This window comes from Podarcis pityusensis (genome assembly GCF_964106645.2).
Source record: "Podarcis pityusensis genome assembly, chromosome: 13".
NCBI lineage: Eukaryota > Metazoa > Chordata > Lepidosauria > Squamata > Lacertidae > Podarcis > Podarcis pityusensis.
In genome coordinates this window covers 10048942-10063748 of record NC_138038.1, presented here as the reverse complement: position 1 = coordinate 10063748, position 14807 = coordinate 10048942, and the positions used below count along the sequence as shown (strand labels likewise).

At 48.4% G+C, this 14807-nt stretch overlaps 1 protein-coding gene across 1 annotated transcript in view; it reads right to left on the bottom strand.

The window, feature by feature from the left end:
* WNK4 (WNK lysine deficient protein kinase 4) overlaps window positions 1–8087 on the bottom strand; it is a 54328-nt gene extending 46241 nt beyond the window's left edge. Inside the window, exon 1 of the mRNA XM_080976503.1 lies at window positions 7512–8087. Coding sequence (XP_080832629.1) covers window positions 7512–8072 — 561 coding nt within the window. The 5' untranslated portion in view covers window positions 8073–8087. The remainder of the gene's footprint in view (window positions 1–7511) is intronic.
* Between the last annotated feature and the right edge of the window lie 6720 nt (window positions 8088–14807).

The following is a 14807-nucleotide window of genomic DNA, read 5'->3' as shown; positions in this document are numbered from 1 at the left end:
CTTTTCCTTAGTGGTGACTGTTCCTGCTCAGGCTGCACAGAAAACGCATTTTGGTTCCCGAAATTCATCCCGATTGTATAGATAAAATATAACTGATAGAATTCTATAGGGTGGGGTGTTAAGTGTGTGAAAGCAGTCCCGATCCAATGATCCCCAGATGGTGGAGATATCAGGCACCATTCTGGTGCCCAGTCATCTTCACTTGGTCACAAGTGGTTGAAAGCATGGGTGCAAAATGCGCCTGGCTAATTTTGAAGACGGCTGCCTTCACCTGTTTGAATTATTCTGATTATTCAGGAGTTAAACTTCCCAACATGTAAGAGTCCAGAGGTAGCCTCAACACCTTATTCGGTGCAATTTGGGGATAAACAGAGAGCAAAGGCCAAAGATGGGTGGCCGCACCCGTGAGTCAGTAGGACAAAAAGAATAGAGGGTGACTTTTTCTTGGTTTTTCTGACATGGCCAAGAAGCCACAGCAGATAGGATGAAGGAAACATGTCTAAGCAGCCACCAGTGACTTAAGAATCCTCAAGTATCATCTTTATTTGGACTGCTAGAGGACTAGGAGGTTCCCAGAGACATTGCGGTGACAATAAAGAAAAACAACAACAGAGTCCTATAGCACCTTCGAGTGTCGTCTTCAGTTGGGTGTGTCTGTGCGCGCTTATACAAAATGAAGAAATTGCCAGGTGCACAGTCTGTGTACAAGTTAAGCACAGTGACAACTCAAGGCGACAGCACTTGGTGATAACACAATCTTCCTAGCTTTACTGTGCTTACTTAACACTGTAGCAGGAGAGAAAACCTTGGACCTGATTGAGTCCTAAGTAAATAAAATCAAATTTACTGGTAAATTCCAGTTCATCTATTTCAGCCTTTGAAGTCCCCCACCCACTGGAAAACAGTGCCTTTCAGGTCGGCGTCGGAGCGACAGTAAGAGATACAGGGCAGGAATAATTGGCAGTTCTCCAGACGGAAGAATGCAGAAAGTAGAATCCTCGAAGGATCAGTATTTGGAACCTGTTCTTTTAAACTTGTTCACACATGACCTAGAGTTCGGGGTGAGCAGTGAGGCAGCCAAGTTTTCTGGGGATATGAAATTGTTCGGGGTGGATAAAACAAAACGGGACCAAGAGGAGCTTCAAAGAGACCTTTCCAAACTGAGCGGATGAGCAGTAAAATTCAGTAAAACAAGCGTCTTAATATTAAATATCTTCATTTCACAAATATACTAATGGAGTCTGAACTGGCCTTGAGTGAATTCCATGTTGGGAACCATGAGGAAAAGAGCTGAAAATAAAACTGCGGATATTTTAAATCTGTTATAAAAATCTATGGTGCGACTGCATTTGGAATACTATGTATGGTTCTGGTCGCCTCAACTAAAAAAGGAGATTGCAGAGCTGGAAAAGGTTTGGGAAAGGGCAACCGACATCATCAGGGGGGTGGAGAACACCCCTGCCCGCCGAGTAAAAGCTTGAAACAGGATAGAAAACTTTTTTCTCCCTCTCTCGTAAGTCTGGAAAGGGACGCGGGTGGCGCTGTGGGTTAAACCACAGAGCCTAGGACTTGCCGATCAGAAGGCCGGCGGTTTGAATCCCCACAACGGGGTGAGCTCCCGTTGCTCGGTCCCAGCTCCTGCCAAACTAGCAGTTCGAAAGCACGTCAAAGTGCAAGTAGATAAATAGGTACCACTCCGGCAGGAAGGTAAACGGTGTTTCCGTGCGCTGCTCTGGTTCGCCAGAAGTGGCTTAGTCCTGCTGGCCACATGACCCGGAAGCTGTACGCCGGCTCCCTCGGCCAATAAAGCGAGATGAGCGCCGCAACCCCAGAGTCGGTCACGACTGGACCTAATGGTCAGGGGTCCCTTTACCTTTACCATAAGTCTAGAATTCATTGGAATATTCAGAAAGTCCTTCTTCATGCAACACGAACTATGGAACTGCCCCCCTCAAGAGGTTGTGAAGGCTGGCACGCTGAACACTGGAAGCTGATCTTTTCCTCGCAAAACAATCAATGGACATCAATAAAAAAGAATCACATTCAGAAGCCGGTCTTCCAGAGTGCTCTGCCTGCTGACCTGAAAGTTGCCGTTCTTCAAGCTTCAAAGGGAGACCACACAGAATGGCTGAACGAGGATTCACAAGGAAAGTTTGATTGAATTTATCCAGCACTCAATCTAGCGCACGGCTTTGAAAGCGCACGCCACAATAAATCTGTTTGCCTTTCAAGGTGCCGCAAGTTGAGCATGCAAGTTTGTGTGTGTGTGTGCACTTGTAATAAATCAACCTAGCCACACCTCTGAAACTTGCTACATTGCAGAGAAAAGTTCTATTTCTTTCCCTTTTTTTGGCTGCAAAATGCAAACGTCTGTAGAAAAGAAAACTTCGGGCAAAATAAAGCTCATATTCTCCTACCACATACACGTGAACCGTATCAGTGTAGTCAGGGCCCGGTGAACTGCAACGAGCCCTAGCCACTCTTGGAACAAAAAGAGCGAAACCTAAACATTAATAAATTTCCAAAATGCCAGCCTCGGCTGTCCTTCCTTTATTTTAACTCAATGCACCAATGACACATAATGTTTGGCCTTTCTTAATGACCTTAAGCAAACGAAGACATGCGTAAGACGCAACCAACTCCTTCATATTTGTATATTTTATAGGCTAAAATGTGGCACTTGTCAACCTCGAAGCTCGCTGCCCACCTACTTCTTCCCACATTGGCTACTGGTTTGGACTGGTTTGGAAGGGAATGTTCACAAACATTCTAATCAAATATCCTTTATTAAGCACAGCATTAGGTATTAGGTACAGCAAACCACACATTATCAAACATACACCATATACAAATTGTGCAAAATACGAGCTCAGCAATACAGGGTTTGTTCCAACCAGATCTTTAACTCCAGAGAAAATCAATTTGCATAAATAATATAATACAACACTACCACATCACCGATCAATTAAGAACCACTAAATCTCTTTATGGGAAGCGGGTAGCGCTGTGGGTTAACCACAGAGCCTAGGACTTGCGGATTGGAAGGTCGGCAGTTCGAATCCCTGCGACGGGGTGAGCTCCCGTTGCTCGGTCCCTGCTCCTGCCAACCTAGCAGTTCGAAAGCATGTCAAAGTGCAAGTAGATAAATAGGTACCACTCTGGCAGGAAGGTAAATGGTGTTTCTGTGTGCTGCTCTGGTTCGCCAGAAGCGGCTTAGTCCTGCTGGCCACATGACCCGGAAGCTGTACGCCGGCTCCCTCAGCCAGTAAAGCGAGATGAGCGCCGCAACCCCAGAGTCAGGGGTCCCTTTACCTTTAAATCTCTTTATAATGGCCCAGACTTTCTACATGGACAGCACTCAAAAATTCAGCCACTATTAAAATAAATATTAAATAAGGGATATGAGTGGTTACATTTTGAAGAAACAATGGGAGGTCTTATAAAAAAAAGATTAAATAGGGTAGGGGCCAAGATACAGCCTTGCCTAACATTCTACCTGCTTCAGGGAAGGGTGTCAGCAGAAGCACTGCAAGCAGATATTGCTGCTTCTGTGAGGGAAGGGGGAAAGTCATTTCGGCTGGGAGAAACCTCATGCAGAACCTGGAAACAGGAGACCCTATGTCCTTTCGCAAGACCAGAGCAGGGAACTGGTCTCAAGCAGGCAGAAAGACTGAACGGCGTGCGGTGGAGTGGGAAGGAGTCCTAGTTGGTATAGAGGAAACGGGCAAGGTGCCCAGAATGGTGAAGCAAGATGAGGAGCAGGAACTTGGGGGAAGAATGGGCGGAGACAGAGGTCTGAAGGAAAGAGGGAATACTGAGCTGAAGGGGGGAGGCAGGAATTGGACAGGTAAAATTTTGGAGGGTGGGAGAATATGAATGGGGGAACCAAGGAGGGAGGGTGGGGCATTGCTGAGAGGGCTGCATGTTACGTCCAGATTCGTGCTAACCAGCCTGATCTGTAGCTGCAGGACTGATTAGACTGTTTAATAAATGCAAGAGAGGGCCTTCATTTTAAATAACATTTTGTTCTCACTGAAAGGCCGAGGGATGGAAACAGTGTTCAGTAGAGGGTGACTGTTCTACTGGGCTCTTAAGGACAGAATCACAGAACTGCAAAGTTGGAAGGGACCACAAGAGCCATCTAGTCCAGCCCCCTACAATGCAGGAATCTTTTGCCCAACAAGGGACTCGAACCCATAACTCGAGTCTCATGTTCTACCACATGGGTAGGCAAACTAAGGCCCGGGGGCCGGATCCGGCCCAATCGCCTTCTCAATCCAGCCCGTGGACGGTCTGGGAATCAGTGTGTTTTTACATGAGTAGAATGTGTGCTTTTATTTAGAATGCATCTCTGGGTTATTTGTGGGGCATAGGAATTCGTCCCCCCCCCCAAATATAGTCCGGCCCCCCCACAAGGTCTGAGGGACAGTGTACTGGCCCCCTGCTGAAAAAGTTTGCTGACCCCTGCTCTACCAGCTGAGCCACTCTGAATATATAGGGTTGTTCTACTCAAGAGTGGACCTGTTGAACTTAACATTCCCAAGTTATTTATGCCTTCCAGGGCATTTTTTTCAGCCAGAACCCACAGGAACTCAGTTCCGGCCACCTCTCAAGGAGAACAAGGAGAGAACAAGGGAGGCTTTCATGGTGAGCTCTGGCGCCTTTTTTTCTAGAAAAATAGCACCAGTGCCTTCTAATTTCAAAAGGTCTACTCGGGAGTAGAACTAATATTGGCCAGAGCACAGTTTTAAAAATCTTCTATTCAGATAACTTAGGTTGGCACATAGACATTTGAATTTCCCAGAAAATTCAATCAAGCGGAAGGCAGTTTCAAATTAGCATTAGAAAAATATTTCAACTTCTTAGGCACAACGCAAAAAGTTCTAGTGCCTGGACAACTTCCTAGGATTTCTCTAGCTCTGAGTGGGTCTCGTGTTCTACCTATCCTTAGAGAAAAGCTTTCGTAACAGTCTGTACACTTTTTTTTTTTTTAAACTGGGGTGGTGTGTAATTTTTCCATTTTTGGAAACACAATAAAAAATTCTGCCCTTCCTCGCACCTGTTCCAACCACACACACACACACACACACATTTCCCAAAGCTCTGGGGGAGGCGGGAGACTCTGTCTGCCTCATACACCTTTATGGCACATGATCGATTTTGCGGTGCCAAGCAAGTCACATTGAACTCTTCCAAATTAATCCCTCTGGCAAACACAGCCTGCACAAAAGCGGCAGCCAGCTCCATTGCCTTCCCTTCCTCTCCATGCCAGCATCAAGTCCTGCAGCTCTGATGCAGTGGCAAATCCCAGGTTGCTGCCATCTCCCCATGCCAGTCCTTGAGCAAAGAAAGCTGTGCCAACGAAACACCCTCACTCAAAATCATCACGGAACGGCAACATCTTTAATCTCAAAGAGGGATCGCCCTGCATCCGGCCTCAGCTCTAAAGCCAGAGTGCAAACCTGGGCTCAGCTCTGAAAAAAAGGTGACAGTGCAGGTGTGCCTCTGAGCATATGCAGAGTACATTTCCAATGATCATGTAGATTTGAGAACTACACCTCTGGAGGAAGAGAAGGCAAGAACTAAACATTGGTCCCTTTGGCTTTGACAACACCCCTCCCCTCCCGCTCCATCACATCTGGAGGGAGAGGGCAAAGTTGGCTTCTCGTCTTCCAGAATAGCAGCGAAGAGAACGAAAGCAGGCAGACAGCTACATCCCATGGGTCTGTGACCCAGCAATAGCATCTGTACCCCGCAGCCAGTAAAGAAACCTGCAATTCCCCTCTGAGATGCATAAAAGAAGCCCATACTGTACAACAATTTGCTGTGCAGAAGACACGTTATAATTTTGCGATATCGCCTGCCCTCCTTTTTCATAACCAGACAAGCAGGCAGATTTTCTTCAAGGGGGGGGTGCTCCTGTTCCTCTCCATCACCTCCTCTGGACCTGAGCTCCACTGGTTCTCCCACCCCCCCACCAAGATGAGAAGATGCCAGAAATTCTCACCTTGGTCCCACAGAGTATGTAAGTCTCTAACAGGGTTCTCCCTACAACCACTCGCCCCCCAATTTCCAATTTATTGAACTCCTCTTTTTAGAAATACGCTTACTGGATGCAGTGCCTGTCATTTTCTATGTATATATATTTATATAAAAAATTTCGACCCAATCTTGGCATTCTGTTTCCTGGAATGAATGAACAACCGAAGCAGTGATTCACTTTGGCGACTTTCACACCTAACAGCTAGAGCTCTTTTTCCATCACTGAGCAGAATTTTCTGCTCTGAAATCACGGGAACGAACTAAGCCCATATAAATCGACGAACCACAAGTACCAGACTCCAGAGAAGGGGCATAAAGAAAGAAAACAATGGTGGAACAATAGAGCAAGTCCTAAACAGAGCTGTGCCAGCTGACATTAAGAAAGCGAGGAAGATTTAAGTGAGAAAAATTTAAGTCACCGGTCAAGGGGTCTCAGCGCTTCAGACACCCTGACATTCAACACCTTTCACATTCACACTGCACATTGAAAGCACATTCTTTCCCCCAAAATATCCTGGGGAATGCCGTTTGTTAAGGGTGCTGGGAATTGTAGCACAGAGAAGGGTAAACTGCGGTTCCCAGAGGTTGTGCTCTTGTGGCACCGCTATTTTCTCTCCCTACACCTGAGCTAGGGACGCGGGTGCTGCTGTGGGTTAAACCACGGAGCCTAGGACCTGCCGATCAGAAGGTCAGCGGTTTGAATCCCCGCGACAGGGTGAGCTCCCGTTGCTTGGACCCTGCTCCTGCCAACCTAGCAGTTCGAAAGCACGTCAAAGTGCAAGTAGATAAATAGGTACCGCTCCGGCGGGAAGGTAAATGGTGTTTCCGTGCGCTGCTCTGGTTTGCCAGAAGCGGCTTAGTCATGCTGGCCACATGACCCGGAAGCTGTACGCCGGCTCCCTCGGCCAGTAAAGCGAGATGAGCGCCGCAACCCCAGAGTCGGTCACGAATGGACCTAATGGTCAGGGGTACCTTTACCCTTTACCTCACACTTGAGCTCCCCAAAAGAGAGGGGCTGCGTCTCGGACACTCCCTGAGCCTCAAAGCCCTTCAAAACCCTAAGGATGTTAATGTTTAAGTTAAATTTTATAAGAACTGTGATTTGGAAAACCGTTAAAAGGACATGCAATGAAATTCAACCAAGGGGAAGCGAGGAAGTCCCTTAACAATGTTAACAAGTGTTGTTTTCAATAAGGCTATGATTTATGTTTGTTTGTCTTACAATGTTGTGAAAACCAATAATTTTTTTTTTCAAAAACAAAAACAAAACCCTAACTGGCGAAGTCGCGGCTGCAGCTGGCGGGAATTCACTCTGCACGCGCTCAGAGGCGCTCTTCTTCCTTGGCGTCTTCCCCTGCTCCGAGCTGCCAGCAAATCCCAGAGGCTGAGCCTCGAAGGTAAAGGCTGAAACCAAAGTGGGACCCCCAGCAAAACGGGACCCCCCCCCTTCCCACCGGTTGCTGACCAACCTGCAGCTCGCACCAGGCCACCTCGACGGTGGTCTCGGTGTCCAGCCCCTTGTAGACGGTCTTGAAGGAGCCGCGTCCGATCTCGATGTCGAACTTGAGGAAGCGTCCGTCGGGGGACGTGGCCACGGCGCGCGTCTCGGCCTCTTCGTTCTCCTCCTGCTCCCAGTGATCGCGCTCGGTGGGCGGCTGCGACGGCGCGGCCTCGCGGGGGCTCTCGCTGCCCGCGGATCCCGGCGCGGCAGGAGCGCAGGAGGGAGGCGGCGGCAGCAGCGGCGGCGGCGGCGCGCCGGCCGGAGCTCCTACCGCCGCCACCGCCGCCTGCAGCTCCCGTCGGGGCGCGTCGGCGCCGTCGAAGCCCCTGAGCGCCGCCAGCTCGGCCGAGCTGCGGCGGCTGATCTTGTAGTTGGAGCCGCGGCGGCCGGACAGCCTGCGGCCGCGAAGGCGCGCGGCTTGGAGAGCCTCGTCGTCCACGCCGCAGCCGGCCGGGTCCGCCGCCCCGTCGGGCTGGGCCACGAGCGCTCCGGCGCCCGAGCCCGGATCGGGAGCCCGCAGCATGAGCATCGGACGGCGAGGCGAGCCGAGGCACCCGGGACGGAGAAGGAGCGCCTGCCGACTGAGCCCGTGCGCCCTGCGGCCGCTACGTGCGCTCCGGAGACGGGAGCCGCGGCACCGCCCCCTCCAGGCACCGTCCTGCCGCCGCCGCCTCCCCGCCTCTCCTCCGCCCGCCCTCCGGCGCCTTCCTCCGCCCACCGCCGCCCCTCTTCCAAGGTAGACAGCCGGCAGCTCCCCACACTCGCCCGACGGCGCCCCTCCCCAAGCCGCTCAGGACGCGCCGCCGTCCAACTCCCCACGCACGCAACCCGCTACCTCTCCAAGCTGGCGCGCCGATGCTTTTGCGCGCCCATCCTAGACGGGAAAGTAGCGGCGAGGTTTCTTTTTTAAAAAAAAAAAAAAAATTAAATTAAGTTTCTTACAGATATAACACATATCACAACAAAAGAAAAACAGAAAAAAAGGAAAAAAGACAAGATCACAAATATAAACAAAAAAGAGAGTAAAAACAAAGTACCGGTAAATTGGCGGCGAGGTTTCCACGCGAGTTTGGGGGCCGGGCACGCGGGGGAGGGCTGATTCTTGCAAGGGAAAGTGCTTGCTGCGCTCACGCAAAAAAAGAGGAACCAAAATAAAAATGCAGGGCGCTTTCCTTGGGAAAAAGAAACCTCCTCAAACCCACAGTCGCCTTTTGCAGACGCTCCAAACGTCCCCGTTTTCCAGGGAGAGTGCCAGATTTGTAGAAGCCGCCCCAGTTTTTTGATTTGATCCCCCAATGTCCCATTTTTCTATAGGGTGTCTATTTTCATCATCCGAGAAACGTTGGTGGGCATGGAGTTATGGAACCCCCGAGCCAAGGAGATAAGTAACAAGAATGCCTTTAAAAGACACCCGAAGGCAGCTCTGTATAGGGAAGTTTTTAAATGTTTAATTATGTTTTTATATGTGTTGGAAGCCGCCCAGAGTGGCTGGGGCAACCTAGTCAGACGGTGGGGTATAAATAAAATAAAATAAAATAAATAATAAATAATAAATAATAAAATAATGTGTTGGAAGCCGCCACTCTGTGTAGCTTCCAACGCATAAAACGTTGTTGTTGTTTTATGATTATGATGATTATTATTTAGGATGTCTATTTTCATCAGAGAAATATTGGAGGGTCTGGTAAGTGCTTGCTCTGCTTACCAACCTCCCCCCCCCCCCCATTAAAATTCAGGGTTCTTTCTGTGAGGAAAGCAAACCCACGCAAAGCCTCTTCAAACACACAGGTGCCTATTGCAGGGAAATGATGTGTGCTCCTTCTTGTGACCATTCATTTCTGGTTTTATAAGGCATTGGAGAGACGGTTGAGGGCCGGGGGGGGCAGCGTTAGGGGTGGAGGTTGCAGCAGAGGCAGTGGCGTAGCGTGGGGGGTGCAGGGGGGGCCGGCCGCACCAGGCGCAACTTCTGGGGGTTAGGGTTAGGGGGCGCAAATCCACGGGTTAGGGGGCGCAAATCCATGGGTTAGGGGGCGCAAATTACTTGCCTTGCCCCGGGTGCTGACAAACCACGCTACGCCACTGAGCAGAGGTCCTCTTCTCTGGATTCTGGACTGGGCCTGGCACTGTCTAGCTGCCAGTCTTGGAGCTCTGGATCATTCTGGCGCCCTTATAGCTTCAGAGAAAGCAGCGCTGTCAGGCAGAGGCAAGGTTAGGGAGCAGTGCAGGGCCAGATTTAAGTGTGATGAAGCCCTAAGCTCCTGAAGGTAATGGGGCCCTTTATATGTCCAGCTGTCCTTTGTCAACAACAAATTGTCGCTGTTTTTCTTCTGAATATATGCTATATGGTAATTTATGGACCTAATAGGTATCTAAAGCCATTTGCACATGCAGAATGTAAGGTAAAGGGACCCCTGACCATTAGGTCCAGTCATGACCAACTCTGGGGTTGTGGCGCTCATCTTGCTTTACTGGTCGAGGGAGCCGGCGTACAGCTTCCGGGTCATGTGGCCAGCAGGACTAAGCCGCTTCTGGCGAACCAGAGCAGCGCACGGAAACGCCGTTTACCTTCCCTATTTATCTACTTGCACTTTGACATGCTTTGGAACTGCTAGGTTGGCAGGAGCAGGGACCGAGCAATGGGAGCTCACCCTGTTGCGGGGATTCGAACCGCCGACCTTCTGATCGGCAAGCCCTAGGCTCTGTGGTTTAACCCACAGCGCCACCCGCGTCCCATATGCAGAATGTAGGCACCCTATATATAGAAATGAGCAAACCAGTGATATTTTAGGGAGCAGGCAAGCAGGCAGGGCCCATTACTTACATCATAGGAGCCTACACAACACAAAAAACTGTTGCTGTAGGTAGGTTTCATTTTTTTGTTTTTTATCTTATATTTTGGAAATGTACATCCCCCTGTTTTTTCCTTTAAATTTTTTTGGGGCCCCCAAGAGAGTGGGTCCTAAGGTATAGCTTGTTTTGCTTGTACGTAAATCCGGCACTGGCCCAGCAACGAGGTCACCCAGTGACACCCCAAACATTTAAAATGCACATGCCCTGCCCACCCCCTGCCAATCTTGGGAGGTGTAGTTTGTTAAGGATTATGGATGGGGTAAACTATTTCCCCCAGTATTTTTTTTGGGGGGGGGTAGCATTCAAATGTTTGGTGTACATGCATAACTGAGCGGAAGGCTGCACTCAAATCTCCAAAATCACGCTGCAAAATTTGTCTTTGCCGAACGCTGGAGAGTGTGACGTAGTATAAAGAAGAGAGTGTTTCTATTTTTTGTTTTTGTTTTTGCAATTCAATCTTTATTGGTGCAAAATCAACACATATACACACAACGGAAGCTTAGAAAAAGAAAACAAAAGAAACACAAGACATCTCCTACAAAAAAAGAAGAAGAAATAGAACAATATATCACAAATGTACAAAAATATTCCAGCCATTAACTTCCGACTTCCTTGATATGGGTTCTTTGTTTCCTTAATTACTTGCCTCTATTTTTTCAATAAACTTTATTAAATCTTGTTTGTGTTCTTTATACCTTTTCCAATTCTGAGAGTTATTCAAAGCATTCTAAAGTTTTTATATGGGGACACTGTCCTTTTAAATATTGTCTATAGATCTCCCATTCCCTTTTGAACTTTTGGGTTGGTGGATCTCTGATCTTTTCCGTCATGTATGCTAGTTCCATGTATTCAAGCATTTTTACTTGCCACTCCTCTTTTGACGGAATTTTATCTCCTTTATCTTCCACCCCTTGGAAGAGAGTGTTTCTGAGCACGGGCAGAGCACTTCCCTTATTTCGCTGCCTTCATATATCCAGGATTGACAGGCTTCCAGACAGCTTGACCCCCATTCAGAATTGCCTCCATCCTTGTAAGGCTGGGATCTTAGGAATCTTCAGCTAGGTTCCTCAATATTCTTTTGAAATCGGAGGCAGAAGCTGAGTGCTAATAAGCTGCTCAAGATCATACAGAAAGTTTGAGAGTTGAAGTGCTTATTGTTGCGAAGCAAAATCCAAGATACACTTAACTGGGAGTAAATCCTGCTGGTTTCTGGAGTAATGTGCATGGGGTCAAGTTGCAGAGCGCCTAGGAACTTGTTGTTTAGTCGTTTAGTCGTGTCCGACTCTTCGTGACCCCCTGGACCAGAGTACGCCAGGCACTTCTGTCTTCCACTGCCTCCCGCAGTTTGGTCAAACTCATGCTGGTAGCTTCGAGAACACTGTCCAACCATCTCGTCCTCTGTCGTCCCCTTCTCCTTGTGCCCTCCATCTTTCCCAACATCAAGGTCTTTTCCAGGGAGTCTTCTCTTCTCATGAGGTGGCCAAAGTATTGGAGTCTCAGCTTCAGGATCTGTCCTTCCAGTGAGCGCTCAGGGCTGATTTCCTTCAGAATGGACAAGTTCTTCTTGCAGTCCATGGGACTCTCAAGAGTCTCCTCCAGCACCATAATTCAAAAGCATCAATTCTTTGGCGACCATCCTTCTTTACGGTCCAGCTTTCACTTCCATACATCACTACTGGGAAAACCATAGCTTTGACTATACGGACCTTTGTTGGCAAGGTGATGTCTCTACTTTTTAAGATGCTGTCTAGGTTTGTCATTGCTTTTCTCCCAAGAAGCAGGCGTCTTTTAATTTTGTGACTGCTGTCACCATCTGCAGTGATCATGGAGCCCAAGAAAGTAAAACCTCTCACTGCCTCCATTTCTTCCCCTTCGATTTGATGGGCCCAGTGGCCATGATCTTCGTTTTTTTGATGTTGAGCTTCAGACCATATTTTGCGCTCCCCTCTTTCTCCTAGGAACTTAAGGAGTTGCTAGTTCATACAAACTCATCGGTGGTTTTCTTCGCTGACTGGCAATGGCTTGCCAGGGTTTCGAGCAGGAATCTCTCCTCCCGGCCCTCCCTTGAGATACCAGAGATTAAATCGTTGACCTTCTACATGCATGGCAAGTGGTCTATCTCTGATCTTCTAGCTCCAAGTTCCTTGGCAGGATCTGGGCTCACAAAGCAGATTTTCTCGCATCTCATCAAGAGGGTGACCTCTTGCTTTTTCCGTTTCCCCTTGTAGCATGTAGCTTGGATCACTTGCTTGAGTTACTCATGGCTACTGGCGTGCAATGGAAGGGGGAGGGTCAACCTGGTTGTTATGTACTGAGTTGAATAGGATCCAAAAGGCAGCAGTCTGATTGGTCCTAGAACAATAGGATCCAGAATGCAGCAGTCTGATTGGTCCTAGAACAATAGGATTCAGAATGCAGCAGTCTGATTGGTCCACAGGAGCCACCCAATCCAGCTCCAGGTGGAAGGGAATCCGCAACCTGATTGGCCTACAGGTGAATCCCGGAATTAGCCAATCACGTGGGGCCCATTGTGTAAATAATGTATATAAAGCAGACATTCTGGGGGAACTTCCATTCCTCCTCACCACTATGAGCTGAATAAAGAGCATGAAATCCACTCTTGACTCCGAGTATATTTCATTTATTTATTTTATTTTCTCCTGGACTTCCCTCCTCCTCTTTGTGAGCCCTGTTGTATAATTTATTAAGAGAGAGAGAGAGAGAGAGAGAGAGAGAGAGAGAGAGAATGAGCAGCCTCACGTGCGTCTTGAGGAGGTAGATCAGAATCTTCTCCCAGCATTAAGTGGTTCTGGAATATGAATATATATATATATATATATGCCAACTTCACACAAAGCAGGAAGGAGGGGATAAAAGGCCAGACTAGACAGAACACCATTCACACAAGCAACAATTCAATCATAGAATTATAGAGTTGGAAGGGAACACCAAGGGTCATCTAGTCCAACCCCCTGCAATGCAGGAACCTTTTGCCCAAAGTGGTGCTTGAACCCATGTCCCTCATGCTTTACCAACTATGTTTGTTTGTTTGTTTTTAAAGTAAATAATAGGTACAGGGCATCTTAAATTGAACTGAGACACTGGGAGCAGGAGATTTAGCCTTTCCAGAACCTTCTGCATTCCAGATCCAAAAAGGAGTGAAGGGTTGCTTTTGATCTGCCTTTGAAGAGAATCTCTTTCCCAGGTAAGAATGGGAGCTTTCCTTCCAATGCAAAGAAGCAAAAACCTTCCCATCTAGACCGGGGCTGCAGCGGGAGGCGAAGGGTTAATGCTCCCTGCCAGCACTCCCAGTCTGGGTCCTCAAACTGCCAGTTACATCAAGCACACACACACATACAAGACAACCACCCATAGCCTGTTGTTAATTGTGTGGATGGTGGTGTCACATCCAGGAACCTTATCCTGACCCAGCCAATGACCTTGATAAAGTTATGGAGCATTAAGAAGACATGAGTGCTCAACAGTCCACCTCCTTCTGGGCTGTGGCCAGGTCTCTGCTGGAGAACTGCTCTCTCAGGCTCAGGAGGGGCAGGCAGAGGAATTTGGCTGGGCGGGAGAACATCAAAGACATGGAAAGGTCCACAAACGGAACAGGGAGGAGCAAAAAATAGGGTATGTCTGCCACAGAGAAAGAGACAAAGCAGGAGAGAGAGAGAGAGAATTATCGTATTTTTTGCTCTACAAGACTCACTTCCCCCCCCTAAAAAGTAAGGGGAAATGTGTGTGCGTCTTATGGAGCGAATGCAGGCTGCGCAGCCATCCCAGGAGCCAGAGCAGCAAGAGGGATTGCTGCTTTCACTGCGCAGCAATCCCTCTTGCTGTTCTGGCTTCTGAGATTCAGAATATTTTTTTTCTTGTTTTCCTCCTCCAAAAACTAGGTGCGTGTTGTGGTCTGGTGCGACTTATAGAGCGAAAAATACGGTATATACTGTACAGTCATACCTCGGGTTGAAGTAGCTTTGGGTTGAGCATTTTCGGGTTGCGCTCCATGGCAACCTGGAAGTAATGGAGCGCGTTACTTCCGGGTTTTGCCGCTCGCGCATGCGCAGATGCTCAAAATGACGTCACGCGCATGCGCAGAAGCGGCGAATCGCGACACACGCAGACGTGCAGACGCGGGTTGTGTTCGCTTCAGGATTGTTATGTACTGAGTTGAATAGGATCCAAAAGGAGCAGTCTGATTGGTCCTAGAACAATAAGGTCCAGAATGCAGCAGTCTGATTGGTCCACAGGAGCCACCCAATCCAGCTCCAGGTGGAAGTGAATCCGCAACCTGATTGGCCTACAGGTGAATCCCAGAATTAGCCAATCACATGGGGCCCATTGTGTAAATAATGTATATAAAGCGGACATTCTGGGGGAATTTCGATTCCTCCTCACCACTATGAGCTGA